This window comes from Falco punctatus (assembly GCF_963210335.1).
Source record: "Falco punctatus genome assembly, chromosome: 6".
NCBI lineage: Eukaryota > Metazoa > Chordata > Aves > Falconiformes > Falconidae > Falco > Falco punctatus.
The window spans coordinates 21,806,682-21,832,683 of record NC_137585.1 but is presented as its reverse complement, the minus strand read 5'-3'; the positions used below and the strand labels follow the sequence as shown (position 1 = coordinate 21,832,683).

The 26,002-nt window shown below is 38.6% G+C and overlaps 1 protein-coding gene across 1 annotated transcript in view; it reads right to left on the bottom strand.

Annotated features, from left to right (window-relative positions):
• Positions 1-26,002, bottom strand: part of SLC15A5 (solute carrier family 15 member 5) — a 72,199-nt gene that overhangs the window by 29,834 nt on the left and 16,363 nt on the right. Inside the window, exons 1-3 of the mRNA XM_080391819.1 lie at positions 9,747-26,002; positions 7,734-7,956; positions 1,242-1,411 (exon numbers count right to left, since the gene is read on the bottom strand). The exon at positions 9,747-26,002 is cut by the window's right edge and continues 16,363 nt beyond it. Coding sequence (XP_080247945.1) covers positions 1,242-1,411; positions 7,734-7,956; positions 9,747-10,116 — 763 coding nt within the window. The 5' untranslated portion in view covers positions 10,117-26,002. The remainder of the gene's footprint in view (positions 1-1,241; positions 1,412-7,733; positions 7,957-9,746) is intronic.

Sequence of the window (26,002 nt, the reverse complement as noted above, 5' to 3'; positions counted from 1 at the left end):
CCACTTAATAGAATTAAACCAGTTAGATGATAAACTACAGTTTTAGTCCACATGAAATAGTCCAGCTCAGCGGTGAATGCTAAAGAATCTTTTTACCTTCTTGAGTTGTAAAACCTGTAGTGAGCCCCAGCAAGCCAGAGAGCCACCACTCTCCATAAGAAGCTAGCTAAACCCATCTTAGTCTTTGCAGACCTCGGCTCCATATTATCATGAGGTTTTTGGGGCACTGCGAAGGGAATGCCTTTCTTTGATTCTATTCATTGAATAAAACTCGCTAGTGATGTCCTCACTATCATATTCCCAGGCACTCAATTCATGCATTAGTTCCCTCACTGCTACTATATTTTTGCTTAGATTATATTTATAACAAAAATCCTGAAATAACAACTTATGTTCAGCTTCTGGGTTCTATCGGAAAAAGAACAGGAAGGTTTGGGCATTTACAGCCTTATTCAAGTCACCTAGGCTCCACTACTACTTCTGTGCTTGGTCAATGGAGTGGGGTAGCAGTCGTCAAAGGATTTTGTAGAGCTTGGCTACTAACTGGTGAGGCCACAGAAATGTAAGAACTTCTTTTTTAAAATACTTGCACAGTCTGCATAGGAACTATTTAGAGCTATTTGGTATTTGTAGTTATTTTCAAATATGTAAAACCACATGATGTTGTATAAGCAAGCATGTTGAAATAACAATAAGCATCACATGTTCTGCAAGAAAAAGGCATTATAAAACTGCTTTGCCACTAGTGCATGCTGCTGTTCAGCTGACTAATCACACTGCCCGGCCACCTAGGTGCAAGTTCAGGCGAAATAACTGAGCACACTTAAGGGACAAAACACAAGTGTGCTTGGTGCCTTAGCATAGGCACAAACTTTGCTTCAACTGATAAAAACTCATTGGGCATAAGTTGAACCAAGCGTGGCAAAATAAATTCCACCAACAGCATGCACATTATATCTCTTCCTGCACAGGCAAATGCTTTGACACATGCCTTGATGTGACAGAAAAAGTATATAACTTTACCAGAGACTGCTTTCCACTTGTTCAGCCTATCCAGAATCTCCAGGTCTATCTTTACAGGGATGGATGTCACCTCTGTTGTGCAGACCTTGTAGACATAAACCCCAATTAACCAACCAAACAGTGCAGTGTTGTGGAAGAACTCATTTTCATATGCAAGTTGATCTTTTCTGTGAAAACAGTCTCTAAATATTTTTCTTTAAGGTATAGTTGCCTCTTACCTGTTTTGGGTTTATAAATCATTTCACCCCGCACCATGTGAATTGTGATCATAGCCATAAGCATGGACACAAATGGGATAAGAAAACCAAGGTTCCTGGCCACAGACTGCTGGATATAAGAAATGCTGACAAAGACAACTGCCGAATTTAAGTTAACCAACCAATAAAACCTAGTACACAGAGACAAGAGAGAGAAAAGTGGAGAGGTTGAGCAATGTAAGGCTTTTATAGAAGATTAAAATGTTCAATTAAAGTCATGGTAAGTATAGTAAGCAAGGACAACACAAGTATCATGCACACATTGTCACAGCAATTAACATCAAATTTCACTTGGATGTCTCGGCTCCAAGAGCTATATGATTAAAATAACTGTACTAAAGCAGTAGAGCTGAACAAATTATCAACCTAGTACTAGAATATTCTTGAGGATCAGAGTAATTAAATACAACAACATTTAACATTTACACATTTAATATCTAATAACATAAGTTTTGTGTACGCAGCATCACCAAATTACATGCTTTAAGCTTAAGAGAGGAATGTCTTAATGTCACCATCCCTTGTTAAAGAAATATTAGAATTTGATTTATCAGAAAGGATGGCTTTTCCATTAGTTGCAAGGCTCAGCTTAAATTTTTGGCGGCTTCTGGAAATGTCTTGATAAGGAGGCTCCCCAGCATAATTTGCTCCGAGACTGCATTTGGCAGTAGAGGTGCTTTCCAAGCAAGTGCTGAGCCCCTCCTAGGCGCAGAAGATACCCAAATGAAAATCACACTCTTGGAAGCAGATGGCATGCCACTAGTGATAGGCCTACTGCAGCTTGGAACCCCTGACAAAAGCACAATAAATATGCTTTAAGGAATTATAAGGATAAAAAAAGGCCACACCCCAAAATAAAAAAAATCCAGAACAATGTGTTTCCTTGAAAGGATCCAAAAGGATAACTACCTATTTTCCTTATCCTAGCAAATGAGTTTACATCTGCATAGTAAGGAGTATGTTGTCATGTCATTTTTTCCCTTGGATTCCAACTCCTACATAACACATTAAATCACGAGTTCTTCTAAAATTCAGCTTTTTTGAGTAGTTAACTGTATAGCTACATAAAGTAAAACATAAGCGAAACAAAATGTACTGCTTGTTCTTTTATTGCATAGCCCTCTTCTCACAACATGACTGACTAATTTTTACCCTACCATTCATACTTGCAAATGTTTCAGTTATAATCCCCCTATGTTCTTTTAAATTCTGAGGTGCCCCCCTCACTATTCTTCAGGCCACTTGTGTTGTCTTTTTGCTTCCAATAGAGCTTAAACCAAATTTTCCCTTAAAACTGAACTCTCACACAAAACAGGGGTTTGAAGCTATAGAGCAGAGTCAATGAATATTTAGCATCTCAGGGTACAGAGATGAGATTCAGAGAGAACCTGCTTTGTTAGAGTCACACTTTACAAAAATACTAGCTTTTGAGGATTGGTATGATACTTCAATTGAAAAGTCAGAGTCAGTCATTCAAGAAATTTTGTTTCAGATTTGACTGTGCCTTGCAGACTTAGCCTTGAAATTTTAAGTAAGGAATTTTAACTTTGACTAAACTTTCAAGTTCCAAGTTGGCTTTAAATACATGTATTGGTTTTGCATGGCGACGTTTCGGTAGCGGACGTGGTACAGGGGTGGTTTCTGTGAGAAGCTGCCAGAAGCTTCCCCTTTGTCCCACAGAGCCAACACCAGATGGCTCCAAGTCAGACCTGCTGCTGACCAAGCCCAAGCCCATCAGCATTATATTTTCTCGACCCATCCAGCTGAGGAGGGGAAGTGATAGAGGGGCTTTGGTGGGCACCTCGAAAGGGACAACCCACCCCAAGATGACAACTGTATTTTAAACAAAGAAAAGGGATGAATAATGGAGTAATATTATCTCAATATATCACAGATTACATTTTGCCAGCAACTGCAAGAGAAGATTCCTTCATCTTTAAATGAAAACATTTTGCTAAGGTTGCAGGAAAGGCGAAATATACATTGAAATACAATTACACAGTTTAATACATATTGCTTGAAGAAGCAAAACTTGCTTTCTTGTCTGGTGCTACTTCTGCCTTATGTATGCTATTTGGACTTGAGTACTTTTGTCTCCTAATTCATCTAGAATTACCTTCTCAACAACAAAAGAAAAATGTCAACACATTGTAGCAGACCAGTTATCCCTCAACAATCCAACTCCCAAGCTTGCCAGCTTGATCCCTCCTCAACTGCAAATTGGTAGGTAGGGCAGGAGCTAAGTAACAGCCTACCATTACAGCTCCCTGTATCAGCAATCACAGCAAAATGTTTTGAGCTGAAATTCTTAAGAGGGGGATTTCAAGTCTCTCTTGACACCTAGGAGACCTCCTCAACCCCATTTCATTCATTTAAAATGATTTCTAGGTGGCCTGCTGTAATTGCCAAGAAGAACCACTTTCATATTGCAATTCAGTACTGAAGTGCCTGCTGTATTCCTTCCAATGTTCTGACATTGGTCACTACATCACGTCTAGCTAGTGCCAAGAAAGCAAAACCTTTATCATTTCAGAAGTACAGACCTTTGTAATGCTGCTCGGGTCAGTTCATTTACAGAGACAACACTCTCTCACTGCTAGGGATGAGAGATGACCACAGGGCTATGCAGCAGTAGGCATGGGAAGATGATTATGCAGTTTGACTCACCGGACCCAGGGCAAATGAAAGAAGAAAAATGACGTACTCCACCAGGGCAAAGTCCTGAGAGCTGTGCAGCCGCAGGCCTCCTGGAACCAGCAAGGACATGCACAGCAGGGAGCCCTGCTACTTCACACATTTCTCTGAAGTCACCAAGACACATCCAAAGTTCCAAACCAATTACTGTTTCCTTCAAGTGATTTACATATTTAGGAGATGATAGTCAGAATCATAGACATTTCCCCTCGTCTGAAAGCAATCTTTAGGCACTTTGGAATTATATTATTCTGATGATGGTATAGTTGGAGGGATTTTGTACATGCACATGCTGACTCCAGTTCAAATAAGGCTTTTAAAAAAAATACAGTTACACAACCGGTCCAGCCAGAACTAGTGTAGAAGTGTTGAAACAATTCTTAAGTGACAATTTTTAAGTTAGAAGTTTCAGTGGCTGTTTTCTAAACGTTCTAAAGAAGCGTGACTCACGTACCTGAAGCCCTGACACTCTTCATGACTCTATGATCATTTCACTAGAAGTACGAGCCTCCAAAGAAAACCCTTGAATACAGGAGAGTGCTTTTGTTTTTCACCACTGTATAGCAAAGTACCGTAGGACTGAAATGTAAAGCTCCTGTCCTCTCACAGAAGTGAGAAGCAAAAAACTCCATCATGTTTTAGCAATCCCTATGGACCAAACAAGAAAGATAAACTAACCTCAATGCACACGTGGGATTTGCTCATGTCATACTGACAGCAGCAGATCAGAACCTACCCAAACAGAAACACATCTTGCTAGTTCTTGTATACCATGGCCATCTAATATTGCAATATTTGGACTTGCATTACCTAAAGCGTCTCAGAGATCCCAGTAGGTCATAGCTGATTTAGTTAAATACACCAAACCAACAATCATGTCCAACTTTGCATGGAACAGCTCCTTGCTGGAGCTTCAGCAGTCTGAGCAATCCCCGCAATGAGAGCCAAATGCCAACCTAGGAGGTTCATTTCAAGAATGCGGTTCAGATACAAAACCAAATATTATTGTGATAAGCCCATAAAACCCTAATAATTTTATAACATTTTACAGAAATGTACTCATTTCAATAACTTCAAAGAAGTAACATCCAGATGACTTCTTATTTAGAAGTATTGTTTATGTTTATACAGTATTCAAAGTTTTTACTTAATATAATAATTAAGATGAACCTGCTGAATGAAACAAACTGAGATAAAGTAAAATATAAGAAAATATTCTAAAATCGATCTTTTCTCACTTTCTGGGTTAATTTTGAAGACTCAGTAGATTTCCTGTTACTTGAAATATTATTTGCTTTTCTTTTTTAAGCATACCTAGGTCTCAGAATTTAAGTTTTGATTTATCCAGACTCAGAGCCAGATATTCTATGTATGGACTAGCATCCAAGCCATACATTTTCCTATACTACAGCTTTGTAGGAGGAAGTAATTTTTTTTTCCCCAGAATTGCTACGGAGTTCTCTGCAAAGACAAGATGTGGGGGGAAAAAAGCAACAAACAAGTAGAAAAACATTTTTAGAAGTTTAAGTAAAGCTTGTCCAAGATAAGAGCAGAAACTGTACTGTAGTATATGGAAAGAAAAATTAGGATGGAAGGATGGAAAATATTACTACTACCATTTTCTCTGCATTTGTTTGGCAAAGATCAGTAAGACAAGACAGAACACTGCTAAGTCTCATCCCTAGTCTGGATTGTACCCTTTGCTCTCAATTCTCTGCTCCCATAGACATAATTAACTTCTCCTGCTAAAAAAATACTACCAGTCCGTAACTTTAACCTCAGAAAAGCAGAAGTCCTTAGGGAAACAGTCCAGCAGAATCCAAGCCCCTTCTTCATTTGGCATTGGTATATTCTGTTTACTTAAAAGGTCAGAGTCATAGTTCATACCAGGGGTTAGAACCAGGCTCTAGATGTGCAAATCAATCTTCTTCAAGGATTGAATTAGACAACAGGTAATTACAGGGTCTTTTATCCAAATCTTTAATCCAATAATTTGATTGTTTAAATAGAACTTTGCTAAGAACACAGACTCAAACTTACCAAGAGCATGCAACCATCTCATTTTATATTATTTTCAAATTCAGTGCTTACCAAGAGTATGCAACCATCTCATTTTATATTATTTTCAAATTCAGTGCGGTGACAAGCATCTACCAAGAGAAAATAGCTACCAAGTTATTATATTCTGAGAAGTTTTAATATCATTAAAAGTGCTAAGAATGAAACCCCCGTTTTTAAATCATGAGATTTAAAAATCAAACAGCCCCTCCTTAGATGTCACTGCAAAAATTACTAAATTTTTTTAATTGCACATGTGCCTTCCTTGATATTTCCAAAGTTCCAAGAACTGACCCATCTGGATTCCCCCAAGGAACTTTTTATTCATATTATATCTCCTTTGTAATCAACACTGAGAAATGTCACTTTGATTAAACACAATTCTGAATGTCTAAGACCACAGTACAATAAATTCTCCAGAGCTATCTTTCAGAACAACTGATTGCTCTCCAGTCTTAATCCCCCAGAGTCTTATTTAATCAAAATGATGTTGCTAATTAAGGATTAAAACTCAGAATAGAGTAAAAAGGAAGGATTTTTTTTTTTTTCCTTCTCTCCTATGGGCAGGTCAAGGAGGCAGAATCTGCTCTAAGGAACTAAACAGTCTCATCCACCTTTGGTAAAGCTGCTTTATTCACTGAAGTTTGGATTTAATTCAAAACTCTTTGATAGTAACATAATTGGAGGAAAAAAGAATAGCCAGGAAAGCCATCCCCAAAGGAGGAGAGATTTGATTCACTAAGATCTTCATTGATTCTTCAGCATTGCATTGTTAATATGTAAATGTGCTCAGTTTTTATTTTAAGAACTGTGCATGTATGGGGAAAGGAGAGAAAAAGGGGCAGTTTAGGGCTTATTTCACCCTCCCTTGAAGCAGGCATCTGGAGGTTTCCACTGTGACTTCTTTGATCCTCACTCCACAGTTTAACCAGAAATTACAGGTGAATGTATATAGCGTTCCATATAGTGCTACAGAAGTGGTAAAGGCAAACATATAAAAAGTGACCTCTCTGACATACTGAGAGAGAAATAGTTAATATGGAACCCCCCTGAATTTTGGCAATCAGTTTAGGAGCAATTTTTCCTTAAAGTTCTCTTAAAAAATTTAAAATATTCAAATCAAAACACAAATGTCAAGTGGTTTATCTGACACAAAAACTTCACAGCAACAGAGTTGAAACAATACAGCAGACCCCTACCACTGAGCTTCGCAGTTAGAGACTACTAGCAATCCCTAGTTCCAGTAAACCAGCAGACTTTAGCCTTTCATTGCTAAAAATTTAATCTGATGTAAATTCTAATACATCATTGAAATTTGCCACTGTTAGTTAGGGAGTGGCAAAAATGTATCCTAAAGGGATAGTCATGTTAAATGTAGAAAACCAAATGGAATATGTTGTTCTAAGAGCAGCTAGGCTGTCAGGTCTTTGAGCATTTGGATAAATCAGTTCATCCTAATTCTGACTAAAGACTTCTGTAGGAGGCCAAAATAGATGATCACCTCTAGTCCTAGCAAAAGGAAAAACTTAGGAAGTTTTTACAGAAATTCTTGGAAACCCTTCCAAAAATCTGTAAGTTTTGCAGTTAAAAACAAAACAGGAAAGCCACCATCTGTAGAGTCTGCCTTGTAAGTCAGTAGTGAATTTCAAGGCAATGCTCTATCACCCACAACAGATGTTCAGCCAACATTAAGTTACCAACCGGTTGAAAAAAGAAAGAAGGTCTTTTGGTCCACAGTCCTCAAGGTTGTATGCACTTAATGGACACACTATAGCTCTTATGCCTCCTATTCCCAGACTAGCTGTGAGTAGTGCAAAGTAGAATACTATTTTCTGCTCCCTTTTGGTCAGCGTATGAAGAATGTGTCGTCTGTCAATGTAAATATCTTCAAAGGGGAATGCCACAACAGGTAATAGCGCCGTGCCTGGAATTGGAAAGAAAATTGACATTTGAAATGGATTCAAATCAGACTGATGAATGAGACATATTTTTAAACCAGTTATGTTGAAAAGACAGATGAAAAATCAAAAATACGCAACAGCGGAGTGCAAAGAGGGAGTCTTAATGCTGTAGAGAACTGTCGCTCTATGTACAGTAAGGTAAGACCACTAAGGGCCTCCAAGAAAGCAATCTTCCTCTGAAATGCTTGTAAGGTTCTTGTTTCGGGTTCTTCAATCAACAGAAAAGCTCACTGGAAATGTAGCTCCTCTCACTGGCCTTCCCCATTACCCACATATAGATAGCAGTAGCTCTCCACTAGCCAGATGGCACTAGTTAAAACATGTATCTTCAGATGATGAACCACCCATCAGCCAGCAAAAGAAACCACCCCATGGTGAAGTGTAGTCTTTTTTGCATCTTCTTTAAATCCCAGAATTGTAATGGGAATTATAATTTAACAGATAAATTCTCAAAAATGTTGTTAAAAATTTTCTTTTTTTCTGCTGCAGCTTCATGGAAAATACATGATTTTTCAGAAACTTTACCTATAGAAATGCTGGCATGAATTGCCTTTGCCACCTCTAGCAATTCCATGCAATTGCTGTTGCCATCTCACCGGGTCTTTGAGATTTAATCAGCTAAAGCTTCTCCAAGTTGTAATTAGAAATTAAACTCTAAATATATTGGTGTGTCAACACCAAGACTAGCAATGACTAAGACTACAAATGTGAATCAAACCCTAATATATCAGGAATGTTTAATGTTCTATCTCAAAAAAGTTCTGGTTAAAACAATACCCAAAGACATCAAATTCTGTTTCTGTCACCAGTCTTCTACTTTAAGATATGTGTTGAAAGGACAATTGACAGAAGGAGATTCGAAACCAGAAGCCCATGGGAGAAACAGTGGAACATAATAGCAATCAGTTTTCTGTACGGCTTGCACAATGGTTTTGCAATCAGCTCAAGAACATTTCAGGAATTAGTCACATTTTTTTCCTCACCTTGTTGCATGTCAAAATAGCAATGTGGCTGATCATTGCAGAAATCAGACTTGCTTATACTCAACAACTGGACAAGTAAGAAGTATTTCTATCAGCTTAGTTTAAGTTGACAGAATAACCACCAGGTGTGAGATGCACTAATTGCTACAGAATGGTCATACTTAGTTTGAACAGTGCTTTTGTATAAAAGATCTTCAGAATAACGTGGGGAAGATTCAGAATGTGCTAACAGAGAGCAGGCTCTCAACAGAGCTGTTAGGATACAGCCTCTCTAATTAAGGAAAAATTTGTTTATACTCGCATGTGCTTAAATACGCCTTTCCCTCTTGTTCAAATACAACAGTCATATACCTTTAAATACAAAAATATCTCGACTACTAACAATTGGGAAACAGTTTCTAAACTCTCTGTCAAACTGTCTCTCTGACTAAAGCCTCAGATTTGCACCAAACACAAATAACCTCAGAAGTCTGTTAAAGGGACCAGTGTTAAGAGTTGAGCATCTGCATTCTGAATAGCTATGCTACTTTAGAGGAGTCAAATTTGTGCACCAACTGTCCACAAGATACACATGCAAATGTTCCTTAGTCTTGTTCAAAGCACTCACGAAAGTACATAGGCAAAAATACTGCAGCGCATTTTGTAGAAGAGAAACTCAGTAAGAGCTGTTGGAGAAGGTGGCCACAAGGCTGGAGAAAGTTAGACGCTCAATAATGCATTTCTGCAACAGAATTATTATAAACACGAAATAACACTAGGGTGTCACCTACCTAGGAAGTGTAGAAACATGCAGATGCACACAAGCTTGATCCTGCCCACAAGGCATTCAGCAAGCCAGGCAGCCAGTACTGGTGTCAGCATAGAGGTGCCTACAAAGCACATATTGACAATAGCTGCCTGGTAGTTGCGATAGCCAAGTTTGACAGTGCAGAAGAGGATCATGTTGCAGACAATGCCAAAGAACGTGAATCTCTCGCACAGCTCCACCAGCAGCACACAAATAGCCTCTTGGAGTTTCTTCTCAGACTGAGACAGGTTTCCAGCATGGTTGCTTCTCCCAGGTAACAGCCTTTGCGCCTCATGAGACGTATGGTTCAAAAGTTGTTTCTCTTGCATGTCTCTTCTGTCTGCGTCAGGCATGCTTGTCTTTTTGGAGCACGACCGAGTAGAGAAGCTAAAGTTACAGGTATACTTCTCTTCTCCACTGTAATTAGAAAACTAGTAAGACTTTTGCTTTGAATTCCACACTTCACTACTACAATTTCTTAGGGCACCTGTCACTTTTGTGACATTACATGCAGGTCCAAAGGGTATATACATATAAAAAAACCCCAACAACCACCCCCCCAAGACCCCCAAAGAGCTATATCAACATTTCAGCTTCTGGATTTAGCAACGCTCAGGACCAAAATCAGTTTGTTTAATTAGTCCATTTGGGGGTAAACAAGATTTTCCCCCAGAATTATATTACCTATTAAATTATGGGAATTCAATACTGTATGTGCAATTCTATTTGTATGTTAAAGGTCTATATACACATGAAAGCTAACATGTTCAGCAGAATTCAAATAACAGCTCAAGAAAATAATTTGGTTAAAATAATACTTTAATTAGGCAACAAGTGAAAAACTGCAAGCAAAGATAAAGGTAACAATAATCACTACATTTCTTGTTATTTTTGATTGAAATTCAGATAAAGCTAATTATAAAAATAAGTAATGCTATTACATTTAAGTCAGAAAAGCAAATTTTAAAGAAAAGTTGAACATATTAGCAAAGGGAAAAAAAGCAATCTAAAAGCAACCTAAACCAAAACTGTTTCTCTAGCCAGGTATTGCACCATAGCTACAATGCATAGTAAAAAACAGGGGCACAGAAGATATATTCTTTCATATCAACCAAAAGCATTTAGAAGCTTGAAAGGAAATTCAGAAAAGCCAAACTTATACTGCTTTACAATGCTCTTGCTACCTTATCCACAGAGAAGTTTGCTGATTTCCTAGATCAGTTTCTCCATTTTATGGAGCTCATTAAGATCACTAACACCTGTTCAAAATACTCCTAACTAAGAATGTGAAGCATTCTACATTTATTTTGCAATGCACATTTTACAAGGCAGTGGTAAATCGGGTCTGCTTCTCTAAATAGAGCTCTCAGTGCCTCTGATGGCATTTTTTGAGGCACAGGCTCTACTGTTTGTTTCCATCTGTCCATATAACTACTCAAATTTTACCATTTCAGATCTATTTAATATCTGAGAAGTCCTACATCCCAAAACAGATGCATAATGGTATAGAACCAGTATAGATAAGGATAGATTCCAAGATTAGATTATAAAAATGTCCTCCCCCAAAAGAAACAAAAAAAAAACCTCAAAAAGCGACTGTGATTCAAACCAGTCTAGAAGCTCTGAAGCTTAAATCTAAATAGCAATACATTGCTCTAAAGCGATCCTGAAATATACATTTTTTAAATCTAGTATGAGTCTAAAGCAAAACTCAGACAGCAAAGGAACTTTTCAGAGACATCCAGTTGGGGATGAAAGCAGCTGTGACTTGTAGCATGCCAAGAACTATTTCTGTCTTCTGATCTATAATAGCTAAAATGATCTTCATTTGGATAAACCAACCAGAGAAAGCCAAACTAGAAATCACTTATAAATCAGCTTAGCTTCTCCACCAAAGCATAATGAAGCCAATCCCAAATCAAAGCAGGACAAATGATAGTATTTTAACTAAAAGGCACATATATCTTCTGTTGCATAAAGCTACTCTTATCTAACTGTTTACTAAATTTTTTTTTTTTTTTAAGGAAATGCAACTGTATTTTAGGATCAGGTAGATAACATAAAGATAAATACACTTCTGCCACTATAAACATTCCAGTGTAAAATAGTCTGTTTTCCTACAAATTGTTCTTTAAAGAGTACAAAGTTTACCTGTTCTCACGGGTGGTACCAATTCAAAGTGAACCACATCATGGGAACCATTAGAAGCAGCAGGAATACTAGCTGGGATGGCTGCCTCTTAGTCCTCATGTGATTTCATTTACCCTAATTTTGGGTTGCAAGCTAGAGAAAAGGAGTAATTGACTGAGCCTTATAAATGTCATAGAAAGCAGGAGGTGGGTGATTTTCATTGTTATTTTTTAATTGCCTTTGCACGTGACTAATATAGGTATGGTGGTTATGATAGCCACAGATCACCATCAGTACATGAGTTAACATGCTCAATGCTAAGAAAATATACAACTTTGTATAACAATATGATCTTTATTGATATTTTTTTAATCACTTCTGTAACAATTACAGGTGGTCCACCTAATTACTTAAGATGGTTTATAGTTGAATTCTAGTTGAATCACCTGGCATTCCCTTGGGTTATTCTTAATACGCAAGGTAGTAGGACTGCATAATGCCTGATGAAGAACTCTATTATTTATGGTAACATATGTAGATCTTTATATACACTGAAGCTAGCTGCACCAAATAACTGCTATTTCAAAATCCAGCCCTTCTGGCAGTACCTCTGTCTGCCAGTAAGGAATTTGTGTATTTTTTTTAAACAAGTCTTCTTTAAAGGCTAGCTCTCAGAATAGAACAGTAAAATCTTGGGGAGAGGCTTATAAAAATCTTCTCACATGACAGTGTCAGTTCACTAGAGCTTTGGCCATTAATTAAAGAGTTGCTATTTGGTAGCCTATCACCCAAGGTAGAAGGTTACTTCTACTCATACTGGAACCTATACATTACCATTAGGCAAGCAAATTAAGTTGGACAGGTTGGAACCAGAATTTTCTCCTAATTTTCTTTGACAAGTGACAGTCACCAGTGTTTTTATTATGAGGATAGTTTCTTGAAATTGAAGAGGCAGAACTTCATTGTCCAGCACAACAGTTCCTCTGGCTAAAAGGTAGTAGTGGCTCTGGACCTCTGTTTATGATCTAGAAGGGTTAGTCTCTCTTAACATTTCAGCAAATTTAATTCAGCTTTACTCTTACTCTTTCAACAAACGTGTAAAAGGTGTTGCCCTTCATCATAGCAGCAGCTGTGGTTCCTGCTAAATATCTGGGGCTGAAACATGATTGACATGCACAAGACTGACAGTGCAACGCAACAACTTTGACAGTGTAAATAAAAAATTACACAGCTCAAATCTTTCTAGTTAGCACCAGGATTCCCATTAACTTGCATGTGTTGAGAAGTTGGCTCAGTGACCACTGACCTAAGGATAGCAATTTCAAAGTCAGAAGAAAGGCAGAGCAAAAGGTCTGGGCAAGTGCATTGCCAAACAGGGGTAAACGTGCCTGGGGTCTGCTGCCTGATAGTGTAAACACAGGTCCAAGGTGGTAGGTTCAGCAGGCAGCCACAGTAAAGAAACACAGCTCAAAGCTGGATGACAGAAAGAGAAAAAGCAGGAAAATGCTGCAAAGACAAGTTTGGAGGAATACTTCTGGCACCAACTGTCTTGCTAAAGCTCCAGGTGACAACTTATCAGAGCTACAAGGTTAGGACAGAAAAAACAGATATGGTAAAAGCACAGGCGAAGACTAGACTTCATGCTTTTCAAAATCACCACTTTAATTCTCTTATGCACATAAGAAATGTTCAGTTTAACATACAATAGCTGTTACCAGCCCACATGTGATCCCTGCAGGACGCCCTTCAGCAAGGGTAGCTAACCATTGCCTTCTGCAGGTCCTGCTCACACCTGCTTTCATCTAGCACAATGTGTGGCCTCAGAGAAAGGGTCAGGCACTCTGGTGTTAGGTATAGCCATCTCTCTTTTCTTCCTTCCTGGCAGTTACATCTATAGTAGAGGGAAAATCAACAAATGTAAATTTGAGGTATAAAAAATAAGTACTAGAAGCTGTGATCTTGTACAGGTTGGAGATGACCTGCTTGCCACTTGTTAATGTGCTTCACAGGACTCCAAAATAGCTGTAAGGACAGAGTGTAACTGTAGAACATCTAAAGCAAGGGTTCATATTGAGCTTGTAGTATGAACTTTGTCTTTTTCTGTCAACTTTTTGTCTTCCTTTTTGTCCCTTCATTTTATCTTTAGGTGTCACTTTGGACAATGTCTTATGTCCGATGTCCTATGTCCTATTTCACAAGTGAATAATGAAACTCCTATTTAAATGTTACCTCAGACGACCGTTTTAGCAATTTCTGCACTGCCTGTCACTACAGTCTCAGAGTACGCTGGCTGCTGTGCAGATAGCCTTGAATCAGAACTGGGACAGGGTATGATGGTGCTTCTGGAGTTCACAGCATCTGAAACCTGAATCTGATGCTTCTGGAAAACTTCATTGGCATCAGTAAAAATGCTGACTATTTCTCTGACTACCTACCAGAAGAACAAAGACACTAAAACCCCCAAGTGCACTGCAAATCATGTAAAAGGTCAATTAAGAAACTGAAACGTAGTCATCAGGATGTTGAGAAAGCTTATTTGTAAAATCTGTTAATTAGCAAATCTATTCAAATAAAATTCTTCTACATTTTATACAGATCTATTAAATATTATAAAAATACAATCTGAAGACTGAAAAATAGCATCTATGAAATAACTAGTTATTAAAATTACTGATTATATAAGAAATTCTTTGGGAAGTATTGGGACTACGGTACCACATTGTGTTTGAAAAAATTTATTCTCCCTTCGGTAAGTATTTGGTAAGTATTCTTGCAAAATCTTCCACAGTTTAGCCAGATGTGACCACGAACCTTAGCCCAGCTCTGCCTTGCTGCAGGATAGATGTAGTATCTGTCTTGTTCCATGACAACTTGCGTTTGTGAAAACGCAAGACCAGGGCGAGACTTTGGGGAAAAGCTGTATTTTAAGAAGTATATTTGTTTTTAACTTGTGTAGTCATAATTAAAAATTATGTGGGAAAGCCATTTTCTTCTTCATTGTGCCAAAAGGTAACATATCAAGAAAGAGAATCAAACCCCTCTCTTAAGAATGCCCAAGAGGTCCCAGTGGAGAGTGCAGACAGGACCTCTTCTGTTGTCCTATAAAGACTTCTGTAGCCATTTCTCCCTGAGTTCTACTTTCCCCCAGTGTACTTCGTTTTCTCTCTCTTTCTCCTATTCAAGCAGGGAGTGTGGCTAAAGCACAGAACTGACAGGAAGTAAAATTTCCATAGCTTTTTCCACAGCACCTAAGCAAGTGTAAGTACAAGAAAGTACAAGACATGGACATACTGGAGCACATCCAGTGAAGGGCCATGAAGATGAGGGGACTTGAAGCAAGGCTCAGGGGGATCATCTTTATAAATACCTAAAAGGAGGGTGCAAAGACAACGGAGCCAGGGTTTGTTCATTTGTGCCCATTTACAGGACAGGAGGCAATGGTGCAAACTGAAGCACAGGGAACTCAATTTAAACATAATGAAAAACTTCTGGGGTTTTCAACACTGGAAAAAGGTTGCCCAGAGAGGTTGTGGAGTCTTCATTCTTGGAGATACTCAAAACCAACTGGACACAGCACTGAGCAACCTGCTGTAGGTGACTCTGCTTTGAGTAGGGGGGGTGGACTAGGCAATTGCCAGAGATGCCCATCAACCTTAACCATGCTGTGATTCTGAGCAGCAACAGTAAATACTTTGCCAAAGCAGAATCTAAGTAAGAAGATGATAGAGGACAACCCCCCCCCCCCCAGTTTCTTGCCCAGTTGCTGGGTATGCTCTTTACGGGTAAGAAAGGTTTGCTAATTTACTTTTATAATTTTTTTTTCAGGGAGATGGTTTTAAAATTGCTGATCCTCCAACCTTTGCTATAAATGAGAATTATTTTGGCACGATTACCCTGTTCCTTCAAACCGCACATGTTTTATTTTGGGGATTTTGTTCAAACATATATAATTATCTATGCTAAGCAGTTTTTCATATGTTTTAAGGCTTTTGTCTTATTGCACCTAGCTGACGGTTTTATAATTCAGGAGTAATTGAATTGCAATTATTTTTCATGATGCATGGTATGGTTTTATATCATGTTGTTGGCAGATATTCTTTATGATGTCGTTTGGTCTAATGGGAAAATTAGAAGTAGCTCTATCATACAGAAAGATGGCTTTTTTTGTGTCATGTTATAGTTTGTAGATGGCACTCAGGATATTTTCTTTTGACATATAGATTTTTAGGTAGAGACTGAAATGAGATTCTAAAGCAGGGTTCACAGTTGAGACAATATTATCTGTATATCCAAGATGATTTCAACTATTCTCCCATAGTGACAGTTCATTTATATTCAAGTCCATTTAGTAGACTGTGGTTAGTATTCTAAAATACATATATAAGTACTGTGTGATGGCAGAGTTTCTGCAGTTTCTGCTCTAAATTCATCCCTGATCCGACATAACTGGTTCCAGAGAAGCCAGGAAAGATGTCAGCATCTTTTTTAGAAGCAAATATTCATCAGAAAAGGGGATTGACAGCAGATCTCCCACCTCACTGAAGAGCTTTCCAACCACTGCAGTGTCCAGATAGCCTCTTAATCTCTCCTGCTGGAGCTGTAACACATCGTGTAAAGCTTTATGAGCTGTAGGGAAGCTGACTTTGTAACCTAGAGATGAGGGCTGCTCTTCTGGAATTTGGGGAGAGGCAAATTCAAGGCTCTGTGTCAATGAATAGTTAATTATATCCATAAAATAGATTGTCCTCAACAGACGGGAGTGAGAAAGGACTATCTGAGAAAAGCACACTGTGGCTCATTGGATGTAGAATGGTAGAAAATGAGAGCAGAATGCTAGACCCAGCAGAGCATCCTTTAACATAGGGTAAAGAAACACTTCAAAGTTTTCAGGTTTATCCACAAAATAATATTTAGAATTTCACAGATTTCATGGCATGGGCCAATGATCATATGAAACCTAGATCATCTGTCCATATAAAACTCTCATAAACAGATGATCGTGTAAAAGTTGATAAAAGAAAATTTCAGATAATCATCTTGAAGCATTTTTTATTTCCCTCATCTGTTCAAACACATCTCTGCCTTGTATACTGGTACAGGAAAGAGTGTGACATAACTTTGTTTATTCATCTGGAAGCTTGAATATCCACAAGCTGAAAACTATGTGAATTACTATAGATCCTGTCTACAGTTTCTTGTGTGGCTTGATTGAGGGAGAAACTGGCAGAATTGAAAATGCCCCTCCTGTAATGGCCAATATTTTCTCATTAAAATTGGTTTTTAATGGAGTTTTTGGTCTTTATGAAAGATGTCAATATTGCCAGCAGGTCAAGGGTGGTCAGTGATCCTTCCACTCTCCTCGGCGCTGTTGAGGGGATGTCTGGAGTACTGGGTACAATGTCCTCTATTGTCAGCAATTTGCCTAAAAGGAGCGAAACTGAAGTTGCACTCCTAATGTGGGGATACGTACAGTAGAACTGTTTCAAAATTAGCTCTTATTCTTGCAGTAAATTAAAAAAAGGCAGGTTGAAATTTTGTACCAAGCATGATCCAAACAAGATTTTTTTTTTTTTTTTTTTTTGCACTAAGGGTTTCAGGAAATATCTTCTAGACATGGATCTGAACTGAAACTGTGAGTCTGAACAGGTCCGGGTAAGTTTGGATCCTGCTGTGATTTCCCAAGTGCAGGCACTTCTTTAAGCTTTCTCTTATATTTGACATTTAATGTAGAAGCCACATGCTTCTTCCAAAGTGAGAAGCCACATGTTGCTTCTTTTATTCTCTTGGCACATAACTACACTAGGGCATCTACGTCACCTGCATCTAACTATTGTAATGACCTTTGACTGGTGTCCCAGCACACTGAATTAGCAAGCTACAAGTAGTACAAAATACTACTGCTAGGATCTAATCCAGCTTAAGGAAGGGTAAATATGAAACTGCAGTTTAGTTTTAATTATGGAAATAAGAAGCCAAATGTCTCTTAGGATACTAAACCAATACAATCCAGGTTGAACTCTTGCTTTATTTTGTCCAGTCTTTTGAAATCTTTGTGAAGAAAGATGAACCTGAGTAAGAATTACAGATCTAAAACCCCTGGGAATGAGTGTCATCCATAACTTGAAATAAGCAGGCCATTAGGAGCTTCCCTGCTTGCTGAGGAGGATTTATCACGTTACTTCCACATTTTTACATGTAGATGTACATGCATTGTAATAATCAGCCTTCCTTCTGCTCGTCTTCTCCCTGTATGGCATAGTGAGACCACAAAAATGACTAAGGGCCACCCTCATTATGCGGCTGTTTGAAGCATACTGGTCTGCAGACATACCTGTACACATGTTGTTCCAATCAGCTCTTCTGAAGTCTGATTTTCAAATGCAGATGAAAAACAGTCAACATTTTAGTAATAATTCTGGGGAATTCCATGCACAGCTTCTGAAAGCACAGTTTGTGTGAAGCAGCAGGTCTCATAAACTGCTTGCTTTAATTTCCAAGGAAGTCAGCCAGTGCTGGGGACAGCATATAATTCTCAGTCAGTGGTGTGGCCCATAAACTCTCCATCTTCTCCTCCTTGTTGTTCCTTTTCCCAGTACCCTTGTACCAGAGTTTGAGAAAGGTGTTACACAGAGGCTTAGCTCTCACCATATCCTCCTCTAGGATTTTTACAGCCTCCAAATGTTAATCCAGGAGCACAGAGAAACCTTAGCAAAGGGCAGAATCCTTGGTCCAGATACGAGTCTCAGAGCAGCTGTGGCCTGCCTTATCAGAAGTGCTCAGCATCTTCATCCAGCCTTCACATCAATCCGCAAGAGCTATGGCTACCTGCTGCCTAAAGAAAGGCATGGAAGGTAGTCAGACACCAATCTTCTGGCACTGATACCTCCACATTTCAGACAACCCAACTCCTCAGCCAATTTCTGAGTTTCACTAATGCTGTAATAAAATATTGTCACTGAATCCATCTAGTACTTTCTTCCTACAGTCCTTTAAAGAGATGCAATGGAGAGGTTAAGTAACCACACACAGGCAAAAAGAGAAGGAAACCTTGGATTCACTCATTTTCTCTCTGACTTTCATTAGCTGGAGTAAAACGCAGTATTAAACCACTGTACAACTTATAATAAAGTACCCTGAGTTGTCTTTAAATCTGATAAGGCAGCATGTACTCTACAGATTTATTACGAGAGACAAGATAGTGTCTTACATGTTTTAAGGGATTCAACTATAATTGCAAACAAAGCACGCTTTTTCATTAAAAGCAGTTCAGTTCATTGTTTTAAAACCATCAATACACAGAAAAAGGAGAAGGACACAAGAGACCAACTTAGTAGAGAGTAAAATCTGTACATTGGTATAAAAAAAATATATTTTTGAGAACATGGCTAAGGAATCATTATTGCAGAAGCATGACTTTAAAGGCCCACTGGCACTCTGAGCAGAGGGTGCTCAGCTCCATCAGGAAGGTGCTTTTGAAAATCAATAGACATTATGAAACTGAGTGTGTTCAATGGGTTACACTGATGATGTGAGTAAGGAAATATGTTTTGTTAATGTGTAAGTGTGGGTAGCATCTATATTTAATTTCTCTGTATGTCTTGCCATTGAACATGGCAGGTGAAAAAAACCCGGATAATTAACTTCAATTTAAACATAGTGGATTAACTTTTTCAACTTCAGTTACTGCTTAACCGGACTGATTTTGACTGAAACAGATTGAAGAAGGATTACATAATCCTTTCCACTGGGACTGGTGGGTGGGTGGGTGGTGTGATGTCTGTCCCAGGGTAGCGATGTCTTCAGCTGCAAAGGTTTATGAAGGGAAGCCTTGCCCATGCCTCAAATGCTGAGATCAATACATTATGTAACTTTATAGCTGGCCGTACTTCTGGATCTCTGCTATTTGATGACATGAACACTTTTTCATGGCTACTTATGGCAGTTTAAAGACATCACTGAATTTCCAAAAGTATAGTTACTCCCACCTAAACTCCAGTCTATGAGATCTGAATTTGTATTTAGAAATATTTTCAATTCCTGCTTTAAATACACTACAACTATCAATGGCTGTTACACCTGCTATTCAGTGCTTATGCAGAATGCTTGTCATGTTCAATATAAGAACAGCCTGCAATATCCATCCGTGAAGTCTTTGAAGTATGGAAGCAGTTTAAAAGATTGAAAACCGGAATAATTATTATTAACTTTGTTTATATTTTATGCATCTTTAAGATTAAGAGTTGTTGTTTTTTAAAAACTGGACTTCAAATTTCAATCTTAACTGGTGTGTGAATTTCAGGATAGAAATACGATTGCTTACATGGATTACACAGTATTTAAAAATAATCCTCCTCCATTTTGAGACATGCAATATAATACACATTGAAAAAATCATTTTTTCAAGGAAGTGTGCTTGAATGTGTGATTCCAAAACAATATAATCAGACCGAATAGCTTTATCAAAGATAGCAATTCAAAGCTTTTAGTGCAAATGCATCACAAATGCTTACACTTAGAAATTCTCTTTCTAAGATTGTGTTTACAGACTCTGCCACAATAGGTAAAAGAACAAAAATATCTTTGATGATTTAGCAGAGAAAAGGGTAGTATTGAAAAAGAGATGAAAAAGAATGGGATGCAAGACACTATTGAAAAAGAATTGATACTGTCACAGGAAGAAAGGCTAAACTCAAAAAGAAAGACAGAGAGGGAATAATAACAAAATAAACCTGGTATTAGGTGCTCACATTTTGCAATTAGATACATAAGCATTTGTACATCAGTACAGTTTTGTCACATTCATACTACACACTGGCCTAAAACCACATTTGAGTTTCTCAGCTTTCCTCCCTATCACTTTCTCCTTGACAGACTTTTTGAAGATCTTAGATATGAAATCTCTTAGCGAGACATACATCAAGTAATTGTATTTGCAGCATAACAGATGAATGTGGAGAAACGCAAACCAGATTTTGCAGAACCTGGAGAATGCAAACCAAGGGTCACCCTGATTTCCTCAACCAGGTCCTCCGGCCAAGTTGCAATGGAGAAGGAGAAGCCTAAGTGCCAAGCGATGCACAAGGGGACCACACAGGCTGTTGCAGCACTCTCTAAACTATCAAGCTGCAACAAGGTCTTTTACCATCTCATACCAGCATATTCTTCATACAGTCACTCTGCTACCTTCTCCTTGTCTGTCCTCACCCAGTGCATGCATTCTCTTTCCTCTTGCTCCTTCCTCTCTCTGCTTCTTCCTCAGCTGCTCTCCCTTCATCGGCTCTCAACCACTTCACTTAACCAGCCACAGCTGCACCTTGTCTACATCGGCCAACCCGCTGCCCCTGAAGCCAGCCCACAGCTGTATATTATCAATGCTAATTAACCCACCTTCATTCCTCTACAACAGGCAACATTGTTTAACAATGATACAGCCATATCACCAAATGCTTGCCTTTCTCCATGTGTGATAGTGGGCATCAATTCTGGAGGGAAGACCTCAGACTGTAACAGAAGAAAGTCTGGAAGTGGCCCAAGAAACCAGTCCATACACATATAAAAGGAACTGATATCTTACCACCTTGCAGAGTTTTAGTAAAGATTATAATTAATTTTTACTACCATGATATCTCTCTATCTGCTATACAGAATTCCCTTCAGTCCACTTTCCCAAACAAAATACCACAAACATACCTGAGAGAACAGTAAGACTGTAAGACAAGTACATGTTTAAAATTTGGATGACCTGTGCAAATTGTTCAGTCTTTTTTTTTTTCTTTCTTTCCTCCTGTATTGTGAATAGCCTTTAATTAAAAAAATTAAATTTGTTAATAACCTCAAAGTACAGGATGGATTTACTCTGGTGATAATTGCTGTGAAATGAGAATTTCTGTAAAACTCATCTTTACTTTTTGCAGAGTGTAGAAAGCATGGAGTGGACGAGGTAGAAGGGTGGGCCTGCAGACTGCTACCAAGTCCAAGTGCTAAGCTAAGGGGGGAAAAAAAGCTTCCACCTTTTCCTTCCAGTCTCCACCTTTCTTCCTTTGCTATAATTTCACCACATCCTTTCCCTTCCCCTGCCCTGCTACTATTTTTACTTATCTCCAATTTAACCTGGCTTTTATTTACCTTTTTCTATACCTGCACACTCTTGTTATTCCTCTGCAGAGAGCAGCAGCAACTGAGATTTCTGTATCGTTCTTCCTCTTCAGCCTGTTCCCATCCTCCTTTCTGTTATCACTGCCTTTTTCTTCATTCTCCCTGTCTACAGTTTCGCTGCCTTTTCTTTGAGGAGGATGGAGAGATAAAGAGAGATGTAAAAAGCCAGAAGCTGGTGAGAATTTATTTTTCTTAGAATAGGCCAGTTCTTTAAAAATCAAACAATTATACTATATGGGTCTAGATTAGCAAAAAACCAGCAGATTCATGCTTGTGAGGCCAGACTCATGCAAGACTTGCCTGCCTTGTTGTCCACCACTCCCAAGCAGCCTGCTGGCTGGACTGCCTTCAAGCCAGGAGTGACAAACACTCCAGAGCCTACATCTCATCTGCCAGGGCTGGGATCCCCAGGCCAACAGCTGGACTTTGGAACATCTGTAACACACCAGCATGGTTGTTTCCATCACTGAGAACTTAAAAATGTTGGGGGTCTTCTTCTAAATCTGCCACAAACACAATTTTGAAATACTGACTAACTCTATGAGGTTGAATTATTATTTTTTTAAACCCCCTCTACACTGCGGGCTAGCTGAGACAGTTGGGAAATGGAGTTTTCCTCCTTCGTGTTCCAGTGCCCAGAGCCCCAGCAGCTTCTGATGGCCAGAAGCACTGAAACCAGCAAAAATTTATGTAGTTGCTGCCTGCACTTTGGTGCATGCTTAGGAGCAAGGAGGGAATGGAGCATGGTCTGCAAAGGGAATCTTCTGAAGATGCAGGTGCTACAGATCCGACAATCCTTCCAGGGCATACAAAACTGAGATCTGAGAGGAATATGTAGTTGCTAAATACAGCCACATATTTAGCATGTTTGGCAATTGTTTCAAGGGAGAAGGAGGGCACCTTTGGTTCCAGTGCCTTTCCATAATTTCAAGTTCACATTCCATGGAAGACTTGCAATGAGTTTATGTCTCCCAGACTACCATTCCACAGTACATCAAAACAAACACTGAATTCAGACCGGTTCTCACGTTTACTTATGGTTGATTGAGCACGTAGCTTGGGCTGGCTCCTTCCAAGAGAAAAAGAATCATGCTTCCTACTGAAAAAAAAATGGCAGGGAGACGTTTAATATGATTGCAACTAACTGTTAATATTCAGGCAGAAGATGGAAAAAAAAATAGCATAGTTATATAGTCCCACTGCACAGATGCTACATTGGTAAGACAAATCTCCAATGCACAGTGTTTGCAGCTTATGTTTGTTCACATACTTCAGAGGAATGTTTTCTAATCATCCAGAGAAGTTTACAGTGTTGTGTTGAGTTGACACCAGTTGAAATCAGGTCAGCAAGCAAGATATCCATCATGAAAACAGCTGTATAGAACTTGTGTGTGCTGTACAAGTGGCTGCTGCTTCCAGTTTGGTGATGAATTTATGATACATATTTTTTTAACAATGAAAAATTTTGGCAGTCTCTCAAGCATGCTTTCATGAAGTTGTAAAATCCTGAGCAAGATCTAAGCTTGACTCTTAGTCAAGTTTTAAAAACTTCTTTCTTCTCATAGTCCATAGTGTGTTTCACCCCTGGATCTTGCAGATAACCTAGGTCTGGCAGAGTCTGCCCTTCTTTGTGAGAGAAAATGGAATATATCAATGAAGAGTAGGCAGGACTTCAAGTCTTTGGCATTGAATAAGGGAAAGAGTTAGTTTTCAGAATATGTGTATGAAAGTAGCCATTAATATATTTGCTATGATTCATAATAGTGTGTTTAAAATGCATCTTATCAGAGCACCAACTGTTTTTCAACAACTTCTTGTGAACTTTTCAGTGTGAATGTGTATCCAGAGGCTCAGCCTGATAGTCTTCAAGAGCCTCATTTCACACGGTGTCTCTAACTAGCAACTTCTGAAAACGTCATCTGTTGCTAGTTAAGTCTGGCACGTTTCTGTCAGATAGGCAGGGAATGTTATTTGCCACATTGGAGATGGATATACAGAGAATGATGATGCAGAGAATGTATGATACAGAGAAGTTGTGGCTTCCTTGCAAATCAACAGCAGGACCAAACACAGAAATTAAGAATCCTAAATAAGTTCAGAGGAAACCAAAATCCAAAGTAATGACTCTACTTACATAAGGATGAAATAAAAGCTATTCCCGATTTAACATGGGAGGGGGAAAAACAGAAGCCTTTCCAAGGCATCCAAGTGTGACAATCAGATCATGTGCTTGATGTGTGGGGCACAGGGTTTAAAGCCTTTCTGACACTAGTACTGAGCATTATGTTGATGTCTGTCTTGTTGGGACAATAACTTCTGTCCTGAATCCACAGAATTTTTTCAGCTAGATGTTCTCTAAATTGCTTTGCTTTGCAAAAAGACAATTAAATGATGTGAATCTGATTTTTCCAAAATCAGGCATTAAAAAAAGCCTTACCCAGCTGTAATCCTTATGAGAAACCTTTGGAATTAATTGTTTTTTACTGCCTATTTGAAATTAGGAAACAAATGCTACACTCCAAGTATTGCAAGATGTTTAGCAATTTTTTACAATGGCAGACTTCTATTCAGTTCTCAGGAGTGGCTTTGTAACATGGTAATACTGTGATTTCTGACATATTCAGCACAAGGGTTGGATTCTGAGAAATTCTTCTGTGCTCAGTGGTAAGGCTCCTGATGCTACTGCCAGAAACCTTATATTTTCCTGCCTCAGTGAAATGTTTTTGCCACACTCTTGTCATTGTTAATGATATTTAATACAGCCCATAATGTGCTACCATTACCCTTAGCCACAGGAAGATGTGGCTTGTACCCGAAGTTGCTCACAATCTTTCTGATTTGAGCCTTATCTGCACTCAAGACTTTTCCCAGCGTAACGTTTCAGTTGCGTTTTTTCTTTTAGCTGTTAGCATAACACCAATAAAAACTTCAGTGTGCACTGCAGTACAAAATCATCACGGATATGCTCCCCTTGCTATACAGGGATGACTACATGACTGAATGCTGTTTTACAAGGCTGTAACAACCACCAGTGGGTTGTGTTCCTTTAACTACGGCGGTATATTTAGAGTGGCACAATTTTGGAGCACAGACAAAGCCTTATTTACCACTTGAGGTATAACTGCTGTGTAAAAAATTATATTCCATAGATAAATCATCCCATGATGATGGCAAAATACTATATTTAGTATCTATCTGTGCCAATAAGAGTTCCAACTAGGCCTCAGACACCTGCTAATGGAAAACAGAGAGGCTGATTATTTTTAATTACTGACAAAGTTTTTTAATAGTAAGCTTTGTATTTATCAGGAATTACTGATTTTATTTCCCCTGTGGAAATTCAAACTTTGCTGAAAAACAAAGACAGAATTTCCATCGTCTTCCTGATTTTTTCAACAAGCTGTGATACTGAGCTTTTGCATTCCCTAATCCAAATCTGCACTGATCATATCTCAGGAGACATTACTGAGGAAAGAAATATTAAGCTACATTGTCCCCATTCAGTGTGCATTTTGTGCCACAGAACGACTTGTCACCTGGCTGCTGCTCCCTGAATGTCAGGTACATCCCATATGCAGTCAGGTTCACAGAGTAAATATGAGCCTCCTAATGCTGTGGTAGTGTTTTGGGAACAGCTGGAGTATGATGAGGTCTGTTCATTTTCCATTTTTTTTTTGTTTTTCAAAAATTCCAAGGGGACGTTTGGGTTCCCTGGAAATCCAGCTTTCTTTTATCTACCATCTGTCCTGCTAGTTAGTTACTTAAGCAGATAAGGCTTAAGAAAATACTGCTCAAGCATGGTTTTGTTTTTTTGAAAGTAGTTTAGACTATATTCTGTTTTTCACAATACAGTAAAGTGAGCTGCAGTCATATGCCACACTGGAAAACATGACTTAGTTTTGCACTTCCTCTTTTTTAACTCTGTCTCCAGGCTATCCAGCACCTTTTTGTAAG